This window comes from Arvicola amphibius, chromosome 5, assembly GCF_903992535.2.
Source record: "Arvicola amphibius chromosome 5, mArvAmp1.2, whole genome shotgun sequence".
Classification (NCBI taxonomy): domain Eukaryota; kingdom Metazoa; phylum Chordata; class Mammalia; order Rodentia; family Cricetidae; genus Arvicola; species Arvicola amphibius.
The window spans coordinates 156,324,730-156,350,991 of record NC_052051.1 but is presented as its reverse complement, the minus strand read 5'-3'; the positions used below and the strand labels follow the sequence as shown (position 1 = coordinate 156,350,991).

The following is a 26,262-nucleotide window of genomic DNA, read 5'->3' as shown; positions in this document are numbered from 1 at the left end:
AATAGCATTTCTTTTTGCTTTGCGGAGCCCTAATTATTTCAGATGCTTGTCTTTTAAAGCCCCTGCCTTACTTCTTCTGAACCTATTCCGTGTCAGTGTACACTGCCGACTTTGGTATTTTCTTGGTCTTCGGTTTATGCCTGTATCTCCATAGACTGCTTACTTTATTTGGTTATTCAAAAACCATAATTAGTGCAGTAATTAACATGTAGGTCCTTCAGATGAAGACTGCTAGGATTTGGGGACATCTCTCATCATCCTGACTGATGTGTGGATGATAAAGAGACTGAGGTTGATATGGTGACAGGATGTGTCCTCTCTCATGGTAACTGCTGCAGGGAAATTCAGACAGGACCTTGGTCCACAGGGCCTCACGTTTGGAAAAAGTAATTATCCACACTGTTTCTATAATTCAACTAGGTGTTATCCTGCATTTGCAGCTGTCAAATCATTTGTTTTAAATGATTTTTTAATACCTTATGAATACTTGAAAGTTTTGAGTTTTGCACATTATCTCCTACTTTTTTAACGCAGAGGCCAAGCATTCATTCATTCATTCCTGCCTTCCCTTTCTTGTCTCTTTTTTCTCTATTACTTAGCATCGGATGCTAACTTCAGTCAATGCAGGCCATATTTCTAGATTGTAGTCAGAAAAGACTTGACTTTATACATTTTCCTAGAGGCCTTTTTTGGTCCAGTTTCACCTTTCCCATGCCTTGAAGTGTCTCAAGCCGTGGTGAGTGAGTGGTGCACAATGAGGCAGGACTGAAAGTGAGAGAAGATTTAACCATGGCCCTGTGTCCCCGACACTGGTGCTGGCCCCTGGTGCTCCTCCCCGCCAGGCAGGACTGAAAGTGAGAGGAGATTTAACCATGGCCCCTGTGTCCCGACACTGGTGCTGGCCCCTGGTGCTCCTCCCCGCCAGGCAGGACTGAAAGTGAGAGGAGATTTAACCATGGCCCCTGTGTCCCGACACTGGTGCTGGCCCCTGGTGCTCCTCCCCGCCAGGCAGGACTGAAAGTGAGAGGAGATTTAACCATGGCCCTGTGTCCCGACATTGGTGCTGGCCCCTGGTGCTCCTCCCCGCCAGGCAGGACTGAAAGTGAGAGGAGATTTAACCATGGCCCCTGTGTCCCGACATTGGTGCTGGCCCCTGGTGCTCCTCCCCGCCAGTATTTGGCTTCTCAGCTCCTATAAGCAGAGCACCTTTTGTCGCCATTGGCATCTGCCTCCGGACTCGGGGGGGGGGGGGGGGGTCTGATCTCCCTGGAAGGCATGTGAAAGGATGCAGTAACTTTAGGAGCATCTGTCCTTCCTTAGTACAGTGATGGCCAGAAGAGCGGGGCAGAGACTTCAGTGTATGGAGCAGTATGGCAGAGGCAGGTCAGCTCCTGTGTAACTAGGAAGCAGGATGAATAACAAGAGCCAAGGTAGTCACCCCATTCAAAGGTGCATCCCAAGTCATGGGAACTTTCCAAATTAACGTCTCCAGCTAGGGACCATGCCTTCAAACCATGAGACTGTGGGGAGCAATTCAGTCTCAAACCGTACCACTAACATTGACTTCAGATCATGTCCTAAAGTGCTGCTAGACTCTGGCTTCTTCCCAGGCTGAAGTTCAGAGCGAAACAGGTGGAGGGCGTCAGTGTTGGTAGAGAGAGAGTTGTACGGGGCTGCAACTGCAGGTTGGTTCCATGCTTATTATATAACATATTGATCCGTGTTCAAAATGGAGGCACAGTTCTGTCTTTGTACCATATTACCATGGGAATTGGGAATCAATAAGTCATGTTGTCTGCAAGAGCAACAAGCACGCCTAACCACTGAGCCATTTCTGTAATTTATATATAGCCTTCTTAATACCATTGCGTCTGACCATTGAGCATGGTGAGGCAGAGGAAGCTCTGAAAATGCTGGGCATGCACATGGAGGACCGGTGCCCATTCGTGGGTTGTAATTACTTTGAAAAAGTGTTTCTAGAGAAAATGAAAACTGGCAGCATGTTCTGTGTAGTGAGCTCTGTAGCCAGACAGGCCATGCCGTGAGCTTCTTCATGGTATCCCTCCTAAGGCTGGAGATGTTTGGCAAGGCATCCATGGCCCTCATTGTGGACATAGAGACTGCAGCCCTTCAAGCCTGAAGACGTTACCACTCACAGTCATCATAGCCAGATCTGCCTGAACCTTGAATCCGCCTAAAGATGTGATTAAGGAAAATGACTAGCGAAAGGGCTAAATCATTAACAGTTAGGAGGCTTGCTGTGTTCATAAGGGAATAGAAAGTGAGACAGCCGTGACCACAGAAAAACCTGAAGTTCTCTCCCCACCTCCCCTACAACAAATCTCTCCCAAATTGCCTTCATGGTGCCATTTTAGCTGTGACTTAGAGGCCTTGTGAGGAACTTGAGTCTCTCATGTTTGGCTGGTGTTGAAACACAGCAAGAGAGCAAACAAGCAGCAAGTAACTGAGCAGGAAGCAATGTTGAGCTACCATGTACCCGAAGGACAGACAGTTAAGAACAGTGTTAACTAACCCCAGCTACAGCCATCTGGTAGACAGGCCAGTTTGCTGTCTTCCTATAAAGCAGAATGAATCTTAGGGTGGTCTTTCCTTAATGAGGTAGAGCAGTTATGGACAGAATGTCTAAATGGCAGTAAGCAGCCCCTGGCTTCACCCAGAAGCATAGCACCATCCTTTGCTGACACAGACCACCTGGCTCCAGACAGCTACATCTCTTACTCACAGGCATCAATTCACACGTTTATCATGTAAGAATATTTCAGAATCTTTGAATTCTGTATTACCAATTAAAACTGAAACTTAAAAGTAAATGATACTTTAACTTAATGACTTGGGGCCTTCTTATATGTCAGAGGATTATTTGAACAATGAGGCCTGCATTGCCTACGTAAAATAAAAAGGAAACTAAACAGATGGGATTTGTCGAGTGCTAAAACCAAGTCATTAAATTATTTTGATATCTTGTGATTTTGAAAAACGAAGTCATGCCGGGTGGTAGTGGCGCACGCTTTTAATCCTAGCACTCAGGAGGCAGAGACAGGCGGATCTTTGTGAGTTAGAGACCAAGAGCTACAAGAGCTAGTTCCAGGACAGGCTCCAAAGCTACAGAGAAACCCTGTCTTGAAAAAGAAAAAAGAAAAAAAACCCGACATGATGTGTCTTGGAGTCCTGAGAATCCATATAGATTAAGAACAGTGGTTTTGACTAGTGTGCATGCATGCAGCTGTCTCTGCCACCATCTCTACAACCAAGTAAAAATTGTCCCATCAGAAAGTCCCATTGTTTCATCGTGACTTATCCCTACTCCCTAGCACTCAGCTTTGTGTCCTCCAGAATGGCATGTAAATGGAATTGACAGTGTGCTGCCTTTTACTTTATTCAACATGTTTTTGAGATTCGTTCCTGTGGTTGAGCCTCTATCATTACTGCTTAGTATTCCATTATATGGATATATTGGTGTGTTTGTCTGTTCTGCTGGTGCTAAGCATTTTGGTTGTTCTACTTGGGAATGATTATAAACTACAGATGTTTAGTTGGGCTCTCAAGTTCAACTTGTGTTTTTATTTAATTGGGAGGGTTATTGTGGAAAGATGTGGCAAGAAGTAGCCAAATTGTTGCCAGAAATGATGTGAAAGTAGCAGTGCCCCACACCCTCTCCAGCACTTAGTGTTATTGTCTTTCTTAAATTCTAGCCAAGTCCTAGGCCTTAGGTTGTGTAGCTCATAGTGGGTTTGCCCTGCATTTCATAGAGACTGTCGATGTTAGTTTCTTTTCTAGTGTTTCTTTTCTAGTGTGCATTTGTGCATGCAATGCTATCATTTTTGGAGAAGTGCCTTCTCTAAGTAAGTTAAAACATGCTCCCTGTGCTTTGGAAGTGCACGGGCCCTGAGGCCCTTTCCTGTACGAGCTTGTGGTTTATTTGAGGATGATTTTTTTACAACATGATTGCCATCCCACGTCCCTTTGTGCAGCCTGTGGAGCTCCTTGCCTTCTCCCTCCTCTTCTTTCTCCCCCTCTCCCTCCATTGATGCTCTGCCTAGTAGCTCAATTAGCAGGCGCGGGTTCCTAAATGCCTTTACCAAGCAGCTCCATTTGATGATCAGGAACAGGATTCTTTCTCCTTCTCTTTGAGGAACGCTTATTATCTTTTTTTTGAGAATTTTATACATGGATACAATATGTTCAAGTTCATTCCCCCCCAGCAGCTTCTCATGTCTTGCCCTGACCATTTCTTTTTCCTCCTAATTTAATATGCGTTTGAACTCTCCGTGCTTCTTCGCCACAGTCTCTAAATGCCCTAGGCCCACTTACCCTTGCTGCCTGTATTTGTATTCATTTAGTGCTGTCTATGTGGGTATATGTAGGTCTATGTGGGTAGCTTTCAAGAATCAAACCCCTAAAAGACATTTTAATTATGTAGTGTGTGTGTGCGCGTACACGCGTGCACATGCTTAGGAAATGGGCGATAGGATATAAGCATGCCACAGCACATGTGTGGAGCTCTGAAGACAACTTAAGGGAGTCCGTTCTCTCCTCCCCGTGTTGGCTGCAAGGACTGACCTGGTGGTCGGCAGTGCTTTTTACCTCCGCAGCCCTTTCACCAGCCTGCTTTTTTATTATTGCTAGACCATCATATTGAATAGTTATGTGTTATTTTGACCTGTAACTTTTGGCATCTACTAAGTAGTTATGTAAAAAAAAAAAAAAATACTGAGGATGAGGTCAACTCTGAGGTCAAAGAGAACACAACACTAAAACCATCTAGCAAAGAAAGAAGTCTTGGCCTTTTCAGAAGTGTTAAGAGCAGGTGATCTCCTCCCACTCCATTGAGGCAGAGAGAGTCATATTCCACTGGGGGCAAAACTTGTTTATATGAAGCCTTGTGGGTTCATGGTTTTCGTTAGTAAAGAGGCAAGGCCGCAGAGCCTGCTCATTGACAGCTCCGTTTCTAAACAAGTCATGCTGAAGGCGCCATATTGCTCCTGGATTCCGCTGTTTGAGGCATTCCTCACTCAAGCTGGAGCTGACCTGGTGTTTTCTTCTGCCCTCGCCTTTTTGCCATTCTCCCAGTATTAGGACAGCATTGGGCGATGTTTCTGATCGGGAAATGGACCCAAACTTAAATAACCCTGGCTACTCCCAACTTTGGATGGCCCTCACTAAATCTCATAATCTGCCATAGATGGCGCGACTCTCATTGATAGGGTCATGATGCTGGATTATTAAAACAAAACCATTGTTGTTCTGTGTAACTTAAGAATCTCTTCCTGTTAGAGACCGCCATAGACCTGGCGTTTCAGGCAGAGACTGGCAGTTGCCCAGTTACTCACCAGACTTCTGCTGGGCACTCTCCACCAGCTGGGGCTACATCCATCACTCAGTTTTCAAATTCCATTTCAGCAAAGAATTTCTCCAAGAATATCTCTATAATATAAGTAAGTCAACGATATGTTTGGATGAGAAATGAAATATGTTCCAACTCAAAAGTAGAAGCGTGTGTGTGTGTGTGTGTGTGTGTGTGAGAGAGAGAGAGAGAGAGAGAGAGAGAGAGAGAGAGAGAGAGAGAGAGAGAGAGGAGAGAGAGAGATTGACCTCATTCATATTCATGTCTTGAGTACTAGCTAGGGGAAGTAAGTACAACATGTGCGTATATATGTATATATAAGTAGACTTTTCTGTCCCACCAACCAGTTCCCAAATAACCACAAACTTATTATTAATTATAAATGCTCAGCCTATAGCTCAAGCTTGTTACTAATGCTTACATTTTAAATTAACGCTTATATATATGTATATATACATATATATATGCTCTGCCATGTGGCAGTATATTTTTTAACATGGCAAGTTCATCTTGTTTCTCTCCACATCTCCCAGCTCCTCAGACTCCACCCTTTTCTTCCCAACATTTTCTCTGCTGTGAAAAATCCAGTCTAGCCATCAGCCAATCTGTTTTTTATTAACAATGAGAGCAGCACATCTTCACAGTATACAGAAGGATTATTTTACAGCATTTCTCTTTTTGTCTTAAGTAAAAAAGGTTTTAACTTTACTATAGTAAAACTATGTGTAATAAAAACAGTTACCAAGTAAGAATTACAGTATCAAGTCCATTTGCATTTGGCAAAAATTAGAGAAAATATTCCATTATCTATTTTTGTGAGTCCAGAGTTTTATACATAATTTACTTTTTATCATATCTAAAGCAAACTTTAATTATTTAGTCTCTAACTCCACCAAAAATCCCAGAAGAGAATAATGTTACAGGGACATCTTGCTGCCTGGATTGCTAACCAGTTTGGACACTATGCAGTTTTGGGGGGTTTTTTTGTTTGTTTGTTTTTTCCCCCAAATAACTAGCTTTTACCAAAAATAAAGCAAACTCCATACAGAGGTTCTTCAGTGTCCATCATATTTTGAAGTAAATTGGTACTGTCAAAGCAGACATGTCTCACTGTCATAAAAAACCTTAGGTTATTAAATATATTAAGTGCCACATTCTGTAGGTCTTTGAAATGTTTGAAGAATATATCTATCTAAATATATCTGTATAACTTTGAGAACATACCTAATATGACTGAGTACAAGTTTAATTATTATAGGTGACTAACTACTATCCTGTATTTTCAATTAAACATTACATTTTTAAATGAATCGCATAGCAATACCCCAAACAAGAGTAGAAATATACATATAGCATAGCAAAAATAACTTTAAATTTGTATCAGTAAACCAAAACCCAAACAATGCAAAATATTTTGAGATATTGTTGTTGTTTAGGTTAAATTAGATAATCTACCCTTTTCCCTATCATTCCTATGTAGATACATTCATCTTAACAGAAACTTTTTAAAATCCATCTCTCTCCAACTCAAAATAAGTTATTTTTCATTTTGATTAAAATGCATGTTAATAACTGAACCAGTCAGCTTACACTGTATACATAAACTAAAAGCACTGATCTTGCCTCTTTAAACATCCTTTTTGGCTTGAGTTGGGCATCCACCAAAACAGTTGACAAGGTGCTGGTTTTCTATACATAGACTCTTCTTAAGAGAATGGAAATGAGGCTAAAGTTTCCTGAAAATGCAACACGAATATGCCAGGCCGTTTGTGGCAGCCTCTCGAAACAATTTTTTTTTTTTTTTTTTTTTTTTTTTGTCTCACTGCCTTGTTCTCCACCATGCTGTTTGTGGAACTGTTTGATAAATGCCAAGGTCCGCGGCATCCACTATTTCTCCACTCCCTCTGCTTCACCGTTCACTCTCTGTTCTAGTATTTCTCACCCCTCACCCTGTTCTCTTACAAAATGGAAACCTTAATGCCAAGAGCCTTGAGTAACTTCCTAAGGTTTCTCAGACTGAAAGACCAGGGACTTGGTTTTGAATCCCAAATGGAATATGAACTACGTTAGGATGAAGGCATATCCTCTGACAATAAGTATCTGCATTTTCCTCTTGCTCTCTGTTTCTTCATCCTCAAGAGTCAGCATTTCCCATCTTTAAATATGTAAAGAGTTTCAGTGTGATGGAACAACCAACCTTGACTTAGCTGTTGTTACTGCTTCTGGACTTCCATTCAGATGATCAGAAGGAAGTCGTTAGTGAACGCACACTCAGCTAAATGTGGTCACTATAAATCCGTTTGAGCTCTTATATTACAATCAACCCATTAATTTTGAGATCCAGATAGTGTAAATGGCGGCTGTGTTTAGGAACTAGAGGTAAATTCAATATGCAAGAGTCTATGCTCTCATATCCTGCTTTCCTATCTGAATAGGAGTTTTTAGGGCAGGACGAGCCCAGTCAGTAGCTGACTGTTTTCTCTAGACTGCAGGATCCCTCTGGCTGCCCATGTTTGTCAGCGTCAGCCAGTAGTGCAGAATTCTCAGCTGGAAAGGCCTGGCCACACCCAGAACTTGGAAGCCAAGTACCTCTAGGACCCAGAGCCATCTCAGGCACTGCTGCCATGTGTTTGAAAGTTCCAGGGGAGATCCCAGTTTTTCTAACAATCTCCTTGCCCTCCAACAGTTAGCCTGTGAAGCCGTCATGCAGCCAGCCGGTGGTCATCTGCACCACGCCAACCTCCTCCTTTAACAAAGTCTCAGAACCTTCATGGGTAGAATACAGGATCTCTCTTGGATTATCCCCTCAGAATGAATGCCCAAAGGATATCAGTGTAGATTTAGTCCAGTACTTTTGATATTTTTTAGGCTCCCTCTTCTCACCCTTTTCCCTCACTTCTCTGGAGGCAGGGCATTCTGTGGGAACTAGGCCTTTGTCTCCCAAGTATACCATAGTATCTTAATGATACTTTCCAAAGCTTGGTCCCTACTCATAGCTCGGCACTCTATAAATTAAGTTAGATAACTGTTAGATCTCCAGGATAAGGCAGACATGCAAACCCAGTAATCGAATGGACATATATAAAAACTGAGATGTATAGTGTCACTCTCTGTTTTGCCCTTTGGCAATTCTGCTTTGAGTTTCTTTCAGCCAGCAAATGAGGAAGTAATTCAGCACTGTCATTCTGATTGCCTTGCTACTCCAAGAAAGAACAGAGCATTTTTGTTCAGCAAAATGCTTGACATTCCTTATTAGTGAACAGAAATGAAGGTAAACAGGGGAGTTCCCACAATTTGGAGAACATCATTCCAGGCTCCCAACCCATTGTTTGCTTCTGTTGATGAAGCCAATAATCAAATTGCCTGTCTTCTGATTTTATGTAAAAAGGACATATGTGAATATTCACAGCTCACTGACCATGTGTCATAAAGGGCAGTGACCAGCGCAGCACTGGTGGCATACTGTCCTCATGGTGGCTTCTCTTGGTAAAAGGCCTTCATCCTCTGTGGGTCTGGATGCACCTCACTCCCTGTGGTTCTCAACAGCACCCTGCTGAGTGATGAGTGTTGTGGTCTCTGTAGTAGCGTGGCAGCCTCCCAGAAGTAGTCTGCTGTCTGTCTTCCTGGATTTCATTGTTGTTGTTGTTTTTACATTTCAAGTTGGTTGTCACTGTCTCCTTGCCTCCCATGACTCATGTCTTGATGTCCCAGTCTTCTTGCTTGGCCCTGAGTCTTCAGTTGTTCATGTCTTTGAAGTCTCTTCCTCAATCCTGTTCGTTGCTCGCCACCCCACCCCCCTCACTGTCTGGGTGGCCACAGCTCCTAGCTAACTTGTGGCACCACGTGTGTTCTGGTAACAGCCAACGGTGCAGTTTCTCACAAAGCCCAGCCTTGTCCCAGCCCCAGAGCTGACTAGACAGCCCCTCCCTGACTCTGCCACAGAGAGCAAGCTTTGCTGCAGGTAAACAATAATGCAAACCTTTCTCATCAACTCTGGTAAGTCCTCCCATGATCTTTCAAAAACCCTACCAAGATATTTTTCATGAATTTTTATATGTCTATTTCGTTTGATATTACAAGCCATGAGAATATACTATTTGTGGGTACTTACTTAGAAAATGGCATTTTTTGTACAGTCATTACTCCTGAAAATGTAAATGTTGAATTGGATCTTTCTTTGCATTCGGTCATAAACCCAAGGCTGCCATGGGTGTGTGGCTGAGAGTGGAACCACTGACGTTCTGTCATAGCTAGCCACATGGGCATCACTGTGTGGTGCCATCCCCGCAGATGTGCAAATTCTGGGTGGCACTGTTTAGCTTTCAGAAGAGAGCTAAGAGGAATGTAAATCCTTGTGCTCCAGGAGGCAGGGTGTCACACAGCCTACAGTGTCCTTGAATCTGTGAGATAGTATAGGAGGGCCTCTAACTCCACCCCACTCAGACAGTGGACAGAAGGGTATGTGGACTGAAGCTACCACAGGGATGCCTAGGACTCCTGACATGATACTGTCAGCTTCTTCCTCCTCCCGGAAGCCTCAGGCCTTTGGCATATTAGCACATTGTCTCTCCTCTTCCTCCCCACTGTCCTCAACCTCCGCCACCCTCAAAAAAGGTGGGTCAAAGTTTGGCTCGTCATACCTTATAAACTGAGTGTCTCAAGCAGCACCCAACCTTCTTCTTGGGCTCTGTCCTCCACTACATAGTAGCCCACCTTTCTCCTCCCTTCCATGGCTAAGGTCATAGCACTCCCACTGTGGCCTCTGATCTACCGATATTTAAATGCAGTGTGCCATAGATTGTGCCAAGTGCTTGCACAACAATCTGGGTTCCTTCTTTTGGGGAGCTTATATTCTGAGGAGGTGTGATGAGAGCTTGCAGGGAGAGTGGCTTGCCTACAGTACTTAAAGAAACAAGGAAGCTAAAGCGTCCTTAATCTCTTAATTCTCTTTCACCTTAGCAGCTGCAAGAGCTCCTGAGTTTAATCTCAGCCCTCAGTGCATCGCTAGAAGGGACCCTGCCACGTCCCAACAGTTCCCTTCTGTAAGCACAGATGTAGTTGTGCCTCCTTGCTTAGATCTCTTCATGCTCCCTAGTGACCACTGATTCCTAACTTCAAGCCCCGCCCTCAGTATTGCATAACCTAACAGTTCCCACCTCTTCCCTCCAGATTCCTGCCTTCCAAACTTTCAGCCAAGCCAGACTGCTTACAGGGTTGTCATCTGCTCAGAGTAGTATAGGATTTTCTCCACTACTTATTACTGCCTAGAAACATCCTTTAAGCTGCAGGGTTTCTGTGGTGCTTCCTGGTTCCTGCCCTAGAAGGTGTAGGTTATTCTTTCTAGTATTTATTTATTACACAACAGAGTTTTTGTAGTTCAGATTTGACTTGCTGATATAGTAGACTGTCAATATTGGTGTTTGTTGAATAGTTAAGATTATTCTCCAAGGAAATTTAAGTTAGTAATATAAAGAAACTAAAACCGTAGCAGATGTAGAGTTGAACAGTATTACTCGGTGACTTAGAATTTAATAAGCCTTCTTTGTTTCCATGCTGTCTTTGAACTCCACTGAAGGTCTGGCCTTGTTTAGTGTCCTTTTTTGTCTTGGTGAAATCTAAATAAAAAAATAATCTTGTATCATCATTCTCGATGACTCTGATCTTTCAGTGTCCATCTCTGCTGTCTGGAAACAGCATTCTCTCGTGTCTCAGTAGATAATTGTGCAGTTTTGTTAAAAGAGAGTGCTTGCTTGGCCTTTGAAAGAAATCTTTGTTTGGATTCATTTTAAATGCCTGACTTTGCATGTCTACTAATGGGTACAGTGTGCCCACATACTACTCAAGCAGCTTACAGAGACTCCAGCCACATCCCAGAAGTGCTGTTTCTGTGTAATGATAGCCCATTCTGAGGCCTTCCTAATTCATAACTGGTGATCCCAATAGAATCCACTCAGAGCAGGCAGCTGTGGGTGTACAGCAAGCTCATGAGAACCCAAGTCACAAGGCAAATGACGTGCTCTAACCACGTGCCCCATGACTCAGCCTTGCCTGTCACTGGTCGGAGAGTTTCTCTAAGGCAGGTAGCATGGTCCAGCTCCAGGGTCCGAGGAGAACTGCATTGTAGTTCTCCACTGGAATTAGCAAGATCCCATCCTTCATTCCTTCCCAGCAGTGATCTTCTGCCCTTCTGCCAGGATAGTTAGGAACCCAAGAGGCAGGGTTCCACATAGCACCCCTGGTCTGCCCCAGAGCCCTTTTATGCTCTAGACTCAACTTCAAGCACACAGTCACCCTGTATTCTTAGAAAAAGGATGCCTAGTCTCTAGTGTGCACAGAAACCATCTAACAGGTACTGTCCTTGTACCTTTGTAGTAAGCAGGAAGCATTCATCACATCCAGGAATCATTCTAGGCTCCTGGGAGCATGGAATTTGCTCTGTCAAGAGCCAGGTGTGATCAGAGCCACCACATAAGAAAGGACAGTCCTTCTCAATTATCGGCGTAGTTTCTGATGTGTCAAGTGGACATGTGGGTGTGACCAGCACCTACATCCTACATACTTCAATAATTTACTGGTCCCAAGTTGTAGCACTGTTAATTAATCAGCATCCTGATGGTGGCTTCATGGGCTTCTGTATGCCAAAGCTCCTAAACTACACACCAGACAGCATAGCAGATTTCTTAAAAGACCAAGTAAAGATTTCAGCGTCCACTGGTTGAAAAGGAAACATTACATTTTCCATGTTGACCATGGCAGCACCTGCCTGTCCTGACCCTACCTATGCCGGTGTATGCAGGAAGCCAGAAAAACAGCAGGAGCTTCACCCAAGTTAAGCCATAGGGCTGACCTGGCCCCTCAGCCACGTGGTTGATGCCAGAAGAGACTGATGCCTCAGCCCTTGATGCCCAGCCTCTTCTGCTGCTGCTTCAACAGTCTTGCAGGCTGGGATGTCTTCCCTAAGGTGGGATCAAACTTTTCAGGGCTGTTCCCACAAGACACTTCAGTTCCCTTACCCAGCCAGACCAAGAAGAAAGCAGCCATGTGCCAAGACCATATGACTCACTGTAAGATGCAGGGAAGAAGCCTGCATTGTCTTAAGTGTATACAAGCAGCTGCTGTCATTTGGGTAGGAGCAGATGTTCGACCTCCAAGAGCTTTGCAGATAATTAAAATCCTAACAGTTAGTGTTCTACCCCAGCTGTAGGTTCTGTTTACTGTAAATTTGATTTTAATGGTGCCTCTGTGCTGTTGCCGGGAAGCAGTTTGCTTTTTACCTTTATACAAAAGTGTCTGCAATGAAGACAAATGTATGTTTCCTCTCATTTCCTCGGGAAAGATAGCACAGTACTAAAATGTGGAGGAGACAGGGCTTGACTAGGAGAGTGAGTGGGATCTGCTCATAGGGCTTGCAGGAAACAAAGGGAGACGCTGACTCTGCTTTGTTAGCCTCTAAAGTCCTGAGAGGCGTGCCCTCCAGCGACACTGCTTAAGCTTTGTATTTACATAATTTTAAGGTATGTATAATGTGTACAACTTTTTGAAAAATAGGTCTTGTCTCCCGATGTTGTGTTATCTGTACTGAGCATTTATAAACTGTCAGAGGACATTTTGGAAAAGGTCGTTGAGCTTCTTAATTTCCTGATTTCATAAAGCAGAAAGAATGCCTGTACTAGTTTAAGAGAAGCCAAACCCAGGCAGGCTTACACGCGCAGACGGTGCTGTCCACCTGAAGAACCTGGAGGCCTTCAGGAAGGTCCCCACTGCAGGACTGGCCTTCTCCAGCCCTTCCTCGGGCCTCTAGCTTCCTTGTGGGAAGAGGAGAAAGCTGAGAGCCCTCCTGTTCTCAGCTTCTGGCATGAGCGTTGCCCCAGGTAATGGTGTGCAGGAGCAAGTGAGCCTTAGTCCCTCGGGGACTATGTTCCCAGGGAGACTGCCCAGGAAGGAGATGCAGAACACCCAAAATCATGTCCAGAATGTGAGCAGCACCCCATACAAGTGCAGACATTGGCATCCCTCTTTTCCTCTCCTGCCTGCTCCCCCACTACCTCTCCCTTGGTTTGTCTGAATGGACTAGAGACATTTGAGCAGGGTGCTGGTGATCTCCTGGCTGTTTTTAGGAAGTGCTCTTCATGAGTAAATAACAAGATAGAGCCCTTCACAGTCTAACTGTAAAGTGCCATTCCGTCACTCTGCGACACCTGATGACACTGTTTCTGTCACATGAGTGGGCTTTCCCAAGGTATATAGTTGGCATCCCATGATGTATTGCTGCAGCTCACAGGAGTCTGCTCAGCAGAGAAACAGTTAACCACTGCCTCCCCTCACCCCCACCCAAAGCCTAGCAGGATAACCTTAAAGGACGTATTCTCACCTCACTGAGTGAGATTTGTGTGCCCAGCTCCCATTACTCCCAGATCTTCATGCATGAAAATGATAATATATACCTAAGGGTCTGCTATAATACAGAATTTCTTTAAAGTAAAATATTGTCTTTTATCCTTCGTCACTCTCCAGTGCCCATGGAAATACCTGGCCCACAGAGACTATTCTTGGTAAAGTTAGAAACCTGAACAAGTATATATTTCCAACTTGAGATAAAATTTATTCTTCATTTTTTTCTGGATATCTTAGGATTCTTCCATCGTCATCTCTGTCACTACCAGTGCGAAACACAGCACTGCTGGTTCTTAAGAAACAGGAGTTAAACGCATGGTGTCTACGTGGCTGCCCGGGTTCATTGTGTGGACCCAAACTTGCATGGTGCATCTGCAGAGTTCGTGTGTCTGACCTCATGTCTGAAGAGCTTCCCAGTGGCTTGACTTCAGCTAATTTTTTTTTTTTACAGGATAATAATTTCTTTTGACTCTTGGGAAGCAGAGACCTTCATCAAATGGGGGGAGAGGGGGCTTGTGCTGATTTCCACTGCAGTTCTTAGGGTATCCCTGCACAGGGTGTAACTGAGTATTTTGACAAGATGCCCTGGGGTCATTGCTATGATGCGCGTACTGCATGCCCAGGTGAGCCGCATCACGGAGACTAACCAGCTCGTGCTCTGAGACAGCCTCGCTGCTATGATGCTCATATTCAACAAGTACATAAAAGGCTCAAAGTGATTCTTAATTTTGTGCCTCAAATATCCTGCCTGTTTCTGTTTTCTATGCAAATTTTAATAACATTGGTCAGAATGCATTTTCTAATTCTTGAGGTAATGAGCATTAGATACTGAACAACCTGTAATCTCAAAAAACAAAAGTTATGCCTTATTTACTGGTATACAAGTCCAAGAGGCTTACCCCATCATTCTTCCAGACACTTGCTCTTTTTTAATCCCAGACAAGTCCCACACTACACTGGACCGGGGTTTCCGACTGGAGGGCGTGTGTGTGTGTGTGTGTGTGTGTGTGTGTGTGTGTGTGTGTGTGTGTGTGTGTGTGGTGTGGGAAGCCCCTCCCCGTGTGGACTGGACCAGGTTGCTCGGAAAGCTCTCACTCTTTAAAGCAGGTTGGAAGCGGGCACCCTGCACGATGCCAGGGATTGTTGCTGTCTTTAAGATGAATAAATTACGGAGCAATTATCGACATTGACTGGCTAAACTATTGCTGACTGCTATTGTGAGAATAATGTATTCCCTGCTCTAAACTTCTAAAAGGTTATATTTCACTGAATTTTAATTTGTCATTTCTCCTGCTTTCACTTGAGAAACTTATAAGCTTTTGTGACATTAAAATATGGCTCTAATTTATTAGCATAATCTGTTAATATTGTTTCATTTTAATAGACATTAAGTATGATTTTTTTAACATTCCTTTTAAAATTACATCTTAAAATGGAAGTCAGGAAAAATTATACATGGCTTAAGAATCACAGTGTCATGTGTGCCCCAAATTTTTATATGAAAAGTATTATTTTTTTTGGATCGCTTTATATCGAAGGCGCTTTAATTATGACACTGGAGCAGCCCGGCATTTTCAGGGTTTAGTGACTTCACCAAAACAGAGACTCCACACCACAGAACCCGCAGTATACCCCAGCAGCACATAAACGTTTAGTGTGAAGTAAACGCTGGCTATAGCTGCAGAGCGGTTTACATAGGATATTAACACCACTCTCACAGGCTCTAGGCAGCTCACCCCACGACATGTCTTTTTAATGCCATCTTTATCTGCTACACGATGCATGAAATCTACTTTCAGTTTTAGAACCGCCAACAACCTTTGACCCCTTCAGTGCAGAACAATGTGACCTTTCTGTTGTCATCAGCCTTCGTTCTCCTGAAAATTCTATGAATTTTTATTACAAGTTTTTTTTAAGCCAAGCTGAGGCTTCCACAAATTACTTGCCACAGATGAGCTGAAGTTGTTGAAGTGGTGTTAGATAAGTTTTACAGCCAGCATGTGTGCTGAGAGGAGCCCAAGCCTGTGTCCTACAATGTCATAGACCAGTAACTGCTGAGCCTACTATTGGATAAATACATCATTTTATGGAACATTGATTGTTCTATAAACCCAATGGAGTATTATGCTCTATGATCAAACCATTTAGATTGTGTGTAGAGCACAGAAAATGCCATATTCAGGATGGCACTAAAAGTGCCATTTGTGTATTTTATGGATGTCATTACAGGGAAACTTCTCTCTGTAGGCCCTGTTTACTGCAAAATTTTTTAGTCTGTAATGACATTTTTCATTCACAACGTATGCCTTCAAGAGAGGGGGCCCTTGTTTTATTTGTTTCATTTGAGTTTACTGCACAAATTCTGTACATTTTAATTAAATGTAAGCTTAACAAAAGCATAAGGTATTTATTCTGTGGGGAAATGATGACAGTAAGCGCAGAATATCACACAAAGGAAGGGTCAGGTGCGCAGCAGCTCTCCCGCTGCCCAGAGCGGCCGGAGGGCAGCCCCAGCGTGGTCTGGGGAGGCACCACCTTCCACCTTGCATTGTCTGCATCTCTGTGCTCAGGGAAACAAGGCTTAGCCCAAACCACTTCCTGGAAAACAGGTTCTAAGCCAAAAAAAAAAAAAAAAACCTAATCTGTATTACCTGCTCAGCTGGTAATTCTTCCACACATTTAGACATGGGCGGTATCTCTACTCATGGAAGCAAATGAGCAGTAAAGCTGCCTCATAACCATGAACAGGGCTGCCTTTTAGCTCCATTCCCAACCTCTGCACGACTGTGTCTCCCTACTGAGAACAGGTCCGAGGACTAAGTGTAGGCGCTCTGATACCATCGTCCCTCCGAAAGTCAGCAGTGTCTTTTAAAACCAGTGCTGGCTGGCCATGCCCAGGCTGTTACAGATCGTGGGTCTAGCTGGAGCTACAGCAGTAACTAGGCCATCTAGGATAAAGCCTGAACAGTGCCCTGTCCACCAGGGCCACTCCGGAGGCCATCGCACGGCAGGCTTCACGTCCACGTTCACTAGAAAGAGCGTGTGTGCCCAGTGCGCTCTTGGTATGCCCCAGTTGGATCTGAAGTTGGGTAGAGATTCACATTCGTTTAGATGACACTTGGACTACACCGCTCCACATTAATTCATTATGGTTGAAATGGAAGAATCTTCAATGGGTGAATCTTTTTCAATCTGATTGAGGCTGTTACATTTTATAGGTGCTATTTTTCAAAGCAGTACTGACAGCACTCGAAGTTATTAAATTGCTGAATCAAAAGACGGACCTGCGCTCACATTTATGAACTATGATGGACTAGCCGGAGGCCGTGCTGCCGGAGGTTAAGATGTTGGTGGCATTAAGCTTCATCACAGACCCAACTGACAGCAGTATTTACCCACACAGTTTACTTTAATGATCTGGAAGGAGTGTAACCGTTTCTGGATTCAAATAAGCTGAGCAAGTAGTTCAGAACTGGTGACTGTCAGTGCTGTGAGGGATCTCCAGGACTGCTCTGTGCCCAAGACATTTCCTGTCAGTCGCCAGTGAGGAGCGGCTTTGCTGAGTCGCATGCATGACCTTGCTCGCCTCCTGAAAACAGAATGTTGCTTATTTCCCCCAGCTTGGTTTCTCCTGGTTGTCTCTCTAATGGCAGTATTCCCTCTTTGGTAATCACTGGGGCAGGGCAAGTTGAGTGCAACATTCTCTTTATGTCACTCCCTGTTTTCCCTCTGAATTACACTGTGTGTGACCTTGAAATTAAAATGAGAAAAAAACAAATCAAAATCACAATTTAGGAAGGCAAGCAGAATACCACATCCTGAGCCGAAAAGTTAGAGCTCGGTTGGGAAATTGCACGCACACCAAAAGAGAACCTGACAGACCCAGCTGAGGACAGGATGGCCCAGTGGATGACAGACAGGCTGGTCAGGAGCCAGGCCAGCCCAGACTCGGGCACAGATGCATGGCACTCCTCAGTCTGACGTTTCAGAGAAGAAAACCGGGGTCAGGTGGAGCCGTGGAGGCCTGATTGAGCCGGTTCTCTCAGGCTCCTTAGGCTTTCCCACCCTCACACTTACTGTCCAGGTCCTTGTGTCCCGGCAAATGAGAGCTTTGCTTTTCTGAAAAGTAAGAAGACCAGGTGTCAACAGGAGCTCACAGCACAAGCAGGTTGCTGAGCAGCGCCCTTCAGGGTCCTGTAGGAAGTAGTCCAGATCCCCAGGTGAAAACCCGGGGCACCACCTGGGCCTGCGGGCCTGCAGCTACTCTCCAAAATGTATTCCAAGGAGGCAGGTCAGGTCACCGCCCGAGTGGTCGAGCTGGTGCTTTGTTCCCCACAGGGGAGTGAGTGAGAGAAGGAAGGGTCGGTGCACTGCAGGTGCACTGTCCTTTGACAAGGCTCACAGGCATCGGGAACCAAGGGGGATACCGAGGTCCGTCTCCTGGCGTTCCTACTGCACCAGGCTGACCAGCGTCACTAGCATACATCTCATAGTCACCAGTGAGCATGAAGAAGAAGCTCCTGGGAGTGGAGCTGGTCAGGTTGGTGCTTGTCTTGTCCTGAGCTAAGATTTGGTGACTTCATAACTCTTCTTAGGTCCACAGCATAGAGAGTTTCCTAACAAAGACAAAAATAGCATTAGGAACCAGCAAATAATTCCAGGTCCAGGACAACTGTCCTGTAGTCTGAGAATCGGCCTGGTGTGTCAGAACCCAAAGGCCCTGTCTGGAGCCTGCGCCCAGACCAAGGCGGCTAGCAAAACTGCTGTCTTTATGGGATGCCAGCAATAAATAGTGAACTATAAGTCAGTACCCCCCACCCCCTTGTAAGGATATCACAGAACATGTCAGTGAGAGTGTAAGATGTGTCTGAAGTGCAGATGCTGTTGAACACAGATGTGAGCAGGGAGGTGGTGACAGTGAAACACTTTTAAACTGAGGGCAGAGCTAGGTTCTGAAGAAAACAAGAACTCTAATTGGAATCATTCTCTACTTGATGAAAATGAGGTATACAGTTTCCATCCTTTCTCACCCTGTTGAGTTACAGACTCCTCGATGAGGTTATAAAGTGGGCACCCCACATCCATCCTGGCTGCAGGCCCCCACATCCACCCACTCTCTCTGGCCTCTTTTTCCTCCCATCTGTGCTCAAAGGTTTCTCTCCTAAGACAGGCCAGTCCTGTCAGGGCTCATACACCCCAACTTCCTGGGCAAGCAGCTTACCCATGGGCTTGTGGCTGGGCTGAAAACAGAATGGCTAGGTGCGTGGCAGGGCAGAAGCAGCCCCTCCTGGATGCCTGCTAATAGCCCCAGGCCAGGTGAATGCCAGGCTTCCCCCTGGAGCCTCTCCCCATGCTTCCTTCCTGTCCTGTCCTCATCCCCAAAGCAGAGCAGCCCTCTCAAGGGTCTGCCTGTCTTTCTGGTCACAGTGCTCTCACTGAAAGGAATTTTGGGTTGGCATGGGAAAGCCTACACTGTTGTCTCTGTGCCACAGTTCCTCTCTGTGTTTAAAAGAAGTCAGCAGCTTTCTGTGCACAGGTGCCCTAGGTGGGGTGTGTGAGGATGCCACAGCCTCTGCTCTCATCCCCTGGACCACTCTGTCCTCGCCGTCCTCTGCAGGCCAGGTCATGGCTCTTTAGCAGCCCCTTCCCCTCAGTACCGTCCTGCAGCCTGAGTGTGTACTTTCTGCATCTCTTCAGCTTTGCTTGTCCTCTTCCACAGTGTCTGAGCCACCGTGGGCGTGTCTGCAGGCACAGCTTTGATGACTGTATGTCTCTTTTTACACATGGGGCGCCTGAACTGTACAGCTGGAACAGGCTGTTCCAGAGCCTGCCCTTCAGGCCCACTTGCAGAGATCTTCCAGATCCACGTGCCCAGGCCTTTCGTTTGTGTATCTGTGCCGTGGACTGACACACTGCCAGCCATACTGCTCCGAAGAGCCACGCTGGGCTACCTCTAACTTTGCTCTAGTAAATATCTGTTGCTGTGAACTCTTACAGGTGCATTTATTAGTGACATTTTTAAAATTTAATGTGTAAAATTTTTATTATCCTTTTCAATTAAAGAAATACTTGATAGTAACAAGTACTTGATAGTTTGACATTAAGAACAGGTTTTCCTTTGGATTAAAAGATCCTACTGCTGGCTCCTCTCATTGTCTTTGCTGTTGGAGGTGAGAGGAAGCATATGTAGCAATTTTCTCACTGCTGTAACAGTGTCTGAAGCCATTGAAAAGAGATGCAGTCCACGGTGGCAGGGTTTGCAGCCCCCGGGCACGGCAACCACAGTTAGAAGCCAAGCAGTGTATGCAGTGCTCAGTTCCCTTTCTCCTCTTCCTTCAGCCCAGGCCTCCAGCCCATGGATGGCGCCCTCTACCGCTAAGATGGGTCTTCCACCTCAGCTAATAATCCCTTGCTGACATACTCAGAGGCGAGCCTCGTTCACATAATCAGAGGCGTGTCTAGAGGTCCGGGTCTAGCTAATTCCAAATGCTGTCGGGTTGAGAGTATTAACCACCATCCTGAAGGGGCTGTCTGCATTCCACCCCGGACCCTGCACACTGCTGCAGAGAATTAGGGTTTGCACACAGGTCACATGAGTATGGAACGAGTGTGTCTCACAACACCCCTTACAGGGGCCCATGATGATGCTTCTAGTGGGGAGCCCTGGCTTCTGCAAGGAGGGCCACACGTGCTTTGTGAGGCTTCAGGGCAGCTGCAGAAGAGCTGTCTAGCTGGAATCCTGAAGTCCTCTTCCGCATTCTAACTGCTCCCTGTCTCCCACAGGCATTGTGTCCAAGTCCTACGAGTGCCGCCTGAAAGGACAAGGAGCCACCTTTGTGGAGACGGACAGCCCCTTCACTGCAGCCACCCTGGCCGAGGAGTCACCTGTCAAGGAGAAGTCCCCGAGAAGCAGCAGGAGGCAGGCGGCCCCGCCAGAGCAGGTCCAGCAGGTCATCATCATCCAGGGCTATGATGGGGAGTTTGCCCTGGACGCCTCTGTGGAAGAGACTGCTGCGGCCACACTGCAGACCCTGGCCATGGCGGGCCAGGTGGCCAGGGTGGTCCACATCACAGAACACGGGCAGGTCATTGCCACGAGTCAGAATGGGTCTCATGTGGGCAGTGTGGTACCTGGGCCCATCCTCCCTGAGCAGCTGGCTGATGGAGCCACCCAGGTGGTTGTCATGGGGGGCTCTGTGGAGAGTCCCGGTGTGGATGAGGACCTCAGTCCAGGTGGAGCTGTGATCCAGCAGGTCACCAAGCAGGAGATGCTGAGTGCTTCTGAGGCTGCGGTCCCTGCATCGGACACCTCCTCAGCCTTAGATGCACTGCTGTGTGCTGTCACTGAGCTGGGAGAGGTGGAGCACAGAGCAGGGCATGAGGAAAAGGGCAGGCCCAACCACAAGGATGTGCTGATCCAGCTGCCCGGCCAGGAAGCGGCCCATGCTCATGCCGACACAGAGGCTGCAGAGACTCCGCTGTTCCAGGATGGTCAAGAGAGCCCAGCAGCCATGGAAGTACTGACGCAGGTAGTCCGGCCCTCGGCCATCATCACGTCTCAGGAACGAGCCCAGGTGGCCTTCAAGAAAATGGTTCAGGGAGTCCTCCAGTTTGCTGTGTGTGACACAGGTGCTGCCAGCCAGCTGATGAAGGACGGCGTGACCCAGGTCATCGTGAACGAGGAGGGAGCTGTCCACATGGTGGCTGCAGAAGGCTCCCAGTTCATCATGCAGGAGGCTGAGACCCATGGCTTACGGGTGCCAGCTGAGCACGTGGACCTGGTAGAGTCAGAAGGGGAGATCTCACAGATCATTGTGACGGAAGAGCTGGTCCAAGCCATGGTCCGTGAATCCAGCAGCAGCTTCCCTGAGGGAGCCACCCACTATATTGTAACAGAGTTGCCTCCAGGTGTGCAGGAGGACACAGGGGTTTACTCCCACACTGTGATAGAGACAGCCAGCTCTCCAGAGATCCTGCAGGCAGGGGCTGCCCTTGGTGCTGAGGCTGTGGGCGCAAGCAGCACAGAACAGTTGACCAGCATGGTCATCTATACCCAGGATGGCTCCCCAGCAGCCACAGTGATCCAGAGCCAAAGAGAAAACAGTGAGCTCCAGGAAGCATGAGGCAGGCCTCCATGCTGGGAACAGGGCAGTGTGCAAAGGCCTGCTCAGACCAGCGCTTTGCTTATAACGCTAGCTTCAGAGGTGTGCCGAGCAGGCCCTTCCGGCGGGGGAGCACAGAACCACGCCGACACCTAGGTTGCCCAGCAACCTAAGAAGAGTAGAGGATGAAGCCTGTGCAATAGAGCTGGTCCTAGGCCCTCTGCTCATGGCCCTGCCCCTCCAGCACCGCTGTGGGGAGAAGCAGTTTCCCCTGGTTTTCTTCCATACTCGTTCCCTGTTAAGTCATCGGAAGACAGAAGATGGTGTCCGCTGATGGGAACAGAAAGTTCTCTCACCTCAGACCATCGCACCGATGGCCGCTGCCCACGCAGCTCTGTCATCTCCCTCCACCTCCGGTTAAAAATCGGAGCTACAAAGACTGCAGAAGCAGTGAGCACATTGTTCTTTTATTGTTATTAAGTTTAAGATACTGGTGTTCCCAGACCAAAGGAAGCCTGTTAGTTCATTTTCTGTATAAATTTCCTCCCTGCAAACATGTTAGGTGTTTCCTTTGCCGTGGCCATTCTGCACAAGAGAAATCTTTCATTTGTGGTTTGAAAAAAGTCTTGAAATTTTTATTGAGTTAAAATCCACCGTGGTTAAGATAATTGATTCTCATTCTGAATTCCATATCATAACATCTGTACATGAAATGTCTACTGTGGAAAATATTGCTCATTGCTTTTTATAACAAACATTTGTTTGTATCAGTACCGTTTTTCCAGGATTTATTTGTGACTTTCTGACAGTGGGAAGGCCGATGGCAAACATTATGGTCGACGCCCACCCTTTGCTCCCCTCCCTGCCTGCTCCATGGTAGATTCACTGTAAGTGCTGGATGCAGGGTTGTGTTCCGCTAATTTCTTGATTCTGTTGCTTTTTTATTTTTTTTTCAAAATTGTAAAATAACCCCTTTCCTCAGAGGCAAAATTGTTTTTGTTGTTTTCTTTGAAATAAAATTATATCATTAAACTAAAGGTGATGATGCGCTCTAAGTCAAGGCCATGAGGGCCAGCCTGCCACGGCGATTCCTTCATCTCTGTTGTAAGCGTTTCCTATATAGCAGACTACTCCTGCAGCCCAGTGCCATGACACAGTCTACCAGGGTCAGGGACAGGAAGCCAGGCTCCCTGTCAGTACAAGAGCCATTTAAATCCCTCCTAAGGCCACAAGAGAGCCTACCCCCAGGGCCTGGCCTCCTGCCTCCTGGTTTCTTCACCTTGAGTTGTGTCCATTCCTGAGCCAGCTGCCCACTCGCAGCCACCCTCCAGGCAAAGTAATAAGGAAAGGTAAAACTTAAGCTTTGACACTGGCTCATAATTAGCTAAGTGTGACTACTTCTGCTTCCTAAAAATGGCAGGGCTCCTCAACTCCTCTTAAACAATGTCTTTGCCAAACAGTGACAGGATCAACTCCTGTTTGTTAGCAGGATAGAGGTGACCTTTACAAAGTGATGGCCCTCTCCAGGCTCCTCATACATGTTACAAAAGGGGGTGGGGTGTTTTCCAGTGGAGATCTTTCTTCTTGATCGCCTCCCCCGTTGGCACACGGCCCTGCAGTCCTGAGGCTCAATGCTAATTCCTGCCTTTGCCGAGCTCTGTATGCTAACCTTTCCGCTGCCGTCCAGGGCGTTGACACTGACATGCTGTAGTTTACCGTGTGTGATTTATTTAGGATAAATATGTCTCAGGTGGCATTTAATCCTTCATAAAACCAGTGTAGCCTGCAGTGTCAAACCAGCAATCACGTTGTACGCGCGATGAAAAGAGCAGGTCTTTGCATAAAAAAAAAAATGTACAGAAGGTGTTCTGTGCCTGAGAAGGATTGCAAAGGCTTCTCCAAGCTAGTGTATCCTGTAATTACCTATAGAGCCAGGTTAATGTTACCTCTCTTTTCTCTCTCATTACACAACTATTGGAATGTAAGGGAGTTGAAGGGGCACATACACAAATGTGTGCCTCGGAATAATGAGGCATGGCAAGGTCTGTGAGCAGAGGACACTTCTGGCAGCATGGATTGTCTGTAACGACAACGCAGTGAGCTCACAGCTTTCCTTAGGGTTTAGTCAAGGAAACTGTGACCATTTTTAAGAAGAAAAGGCCCAGCCAGTGACATTTTTACGTAGAGATTGTAACCCCTGAAGACTGTGTTTATATTAAGCTACTGCCAGTTGAGTGATCCAGCCTCCAGGATCTCTGCAAGGAAGACTGATTTCCACGTCAGACTATAGATGTGGTTTAGACTTCAGCTGCCATGCTGAACGTTGTTTAATATTGGTAGTTTAGAGGGTCACAAAGTAGGGTGCCCATTTTTAGACATAGAACTTCCTGTCATCCAAGGTCATTTAGTGTGATGGTGTCACCTGACCCACATGGTCATCTCTGAGAGAGCCACAGCCCTCCCTGAAAGATGCAGTAGTGGCCACTGCTAAACACCCTTGCAACAGAGTAAACCAGACAGCTTGCTGCAGAGAGTGAGGCTTTCGTGTATTGGTTTCCTGTGAAGGACATGTACATGCGCTAAGACTGGGCCCCACAGCTTTGGGAGTCCCTGTCACCTCCCAGCTGAAAGTGTGTGAAAGCCAGAGCCAGACAGCAGTCACAGATGGCCCCAGATACTTCCAGTAAGAGAAAAGGGATCTCAGGATCAAACTGAGCTCAGTTCTGGAGCTAGTGAGTGCTGGGTTGGTCATATGGGGGGAACCTTTCTAAACAGAAAGATCTAAATGGGGACTCAGGCCAAGCTGACCAAACAGCGTTTACGCTTGGGGCCTGAGGTGGGTGGAGGATGAAGAGCCCAGCTGGATTCCCAGGCCCACCAGATACTATTTGTGGGGAGCATGGCCACACCACTTTAGCAGATACCTTCAGTGGGAATCCTGACCAGTTAACAGCTTCTCGCTGAGGGGATTTTTAAAACATGGCCCTCAATGACCATAGGTACATAAGACAAGGTTTCCCCAAGCAAAGAGACTGTCGAAGTCCTAGATGACGGGGGGGGGGGGGGGAGGGGGGTAGGCGGGAGGCCTTGGTCCACGTTAGGGTTCTCCACCTAGAGCACAGCCAGGACTCGAATCCCACCACACAAACATCTGTGTCCCAGCTGTGTTACACCTGTTTCCTGGAGGAGAGGGGGGGAGGGGGAGGAGGAAGGGAGGGAGGGAGAGGGATAGAGGGGGGAAGGGAGGGGGAGGGAAGGAAAGGCGGAAGGCAGGCAGGCTTAAGCAGAGGATTGAGGAGTCAACCTAGACTCTTAGCCCCGGGTGGGTCCTAGGAAGAGGAAAGGCCATTGGGTTAGCACCAGAGAACAGTGCCCGTCACTCCCCTGACTGTATATCAGCCCATTAATGTAAGAGGGCCCAAGCTAGCCTGAGCAGCCTGCTCCTGTGCCATCACCTTGCAGAACACAATCCGTTTTCTCCTCCTCCAGGGTGATATCATTTTACACGGAGAAGAAGTTAGCCGGGGTGGCAGTTATATGTTTCGGAAGCACCTTCTAATCAGGGATGGGTGATTCATGATTAGCTGCAGCGGGCGATCCATCTGACATGGAAGGGGAAAAATTAGCAGCTGCCACAGCTTGATGAGTTAATTTCCTGATGGGCCTGACACTGAAGAGCCATTTGGAGACATGGCTGTGGCTGATGAGAAAACCTGGCACCGCTTTTGTAGCTGGAGATAAAGCACAGAGGAGCTGCCCGGGTGGGCTGTCAATCTCCTGGGGAGTCCGTGTCTGGGCTGGGGCTCCGGCCGAGGCCACACTGCCCATTTCGTTGGCCTTACCTCTGATGGGGAGGCCAAGCCCCTACTGGCTGTGGAAACTCCAGGAACAGGTGAGGTAGTGACCATCAACTCTGTCCCACCCTACTTCTATTGCGGATAGGCCACTTCCAGCCCAACAGGAAGGAACAGGCTTTGTCTTAATGTCTTTTAACTGGGAATTTAAAAAGTGTAGAATAAGCTCTCCTCTGTTACCAAGCTTGGCTTCTGGGCTTCCCTGGGAGAGGATAGTTGGTGAAAGATTGGCACATGGAATTTAGGGGTCAGGACGAGTGCCTATTGTTCACCAACTGGAAAACGCAGGGCACCACTGTAATCCTCAGGGATAGGCTAGGAAACTCCTGTTTCTCCTGGATCCTTGGTTTGTAAAATCGATGAAGTAGGAGGTCCTAGAGCTCTCCTAACTGAGAAGGGAGCTTGAGGCAATGGCCTGCTTCTTTCCAAAGCGATCCCTTGCCCAGGTCAGGTTTCTGGTTGCTGTTCCTGCATTTGAGACCAAGCTGTGCAAGATGAGAAACTTGCCCAGGGCTGACTAAGGAGGGCCAGAGTCTGAAGCACAGGA

General features: G+C 46.6%; 1 protein-coding gene across 3 annotated transcripts in view; it reads left to right on the top strand.

Moving 5' to 3' along the window:
* The window catches only part of Znf407 (zinc finger protein 407), a 366,869-nt gene extending 343,976 nt beyond the window's left edge, over positions 1–22,893 (top strand). For all 3 annotated transcript variants that reach the window (XM_038330534.1, XM_038330536.1, XM_038330535.1), the window contains exon 9: positions 20,543–22,893. In XM_038330534.1, the coding sequence (XP_038186462.1) occupies positions 20,543–21,882 (1,340 nt within the window). In that variant the 3' untranslated portion in view covers positions 21,883–22,893. The remainder of the gene's footprint in view (positions 1–20,542) is intronic.
* Positions 22,894–26,262: the final 3,369 nt, after the last annotated feature.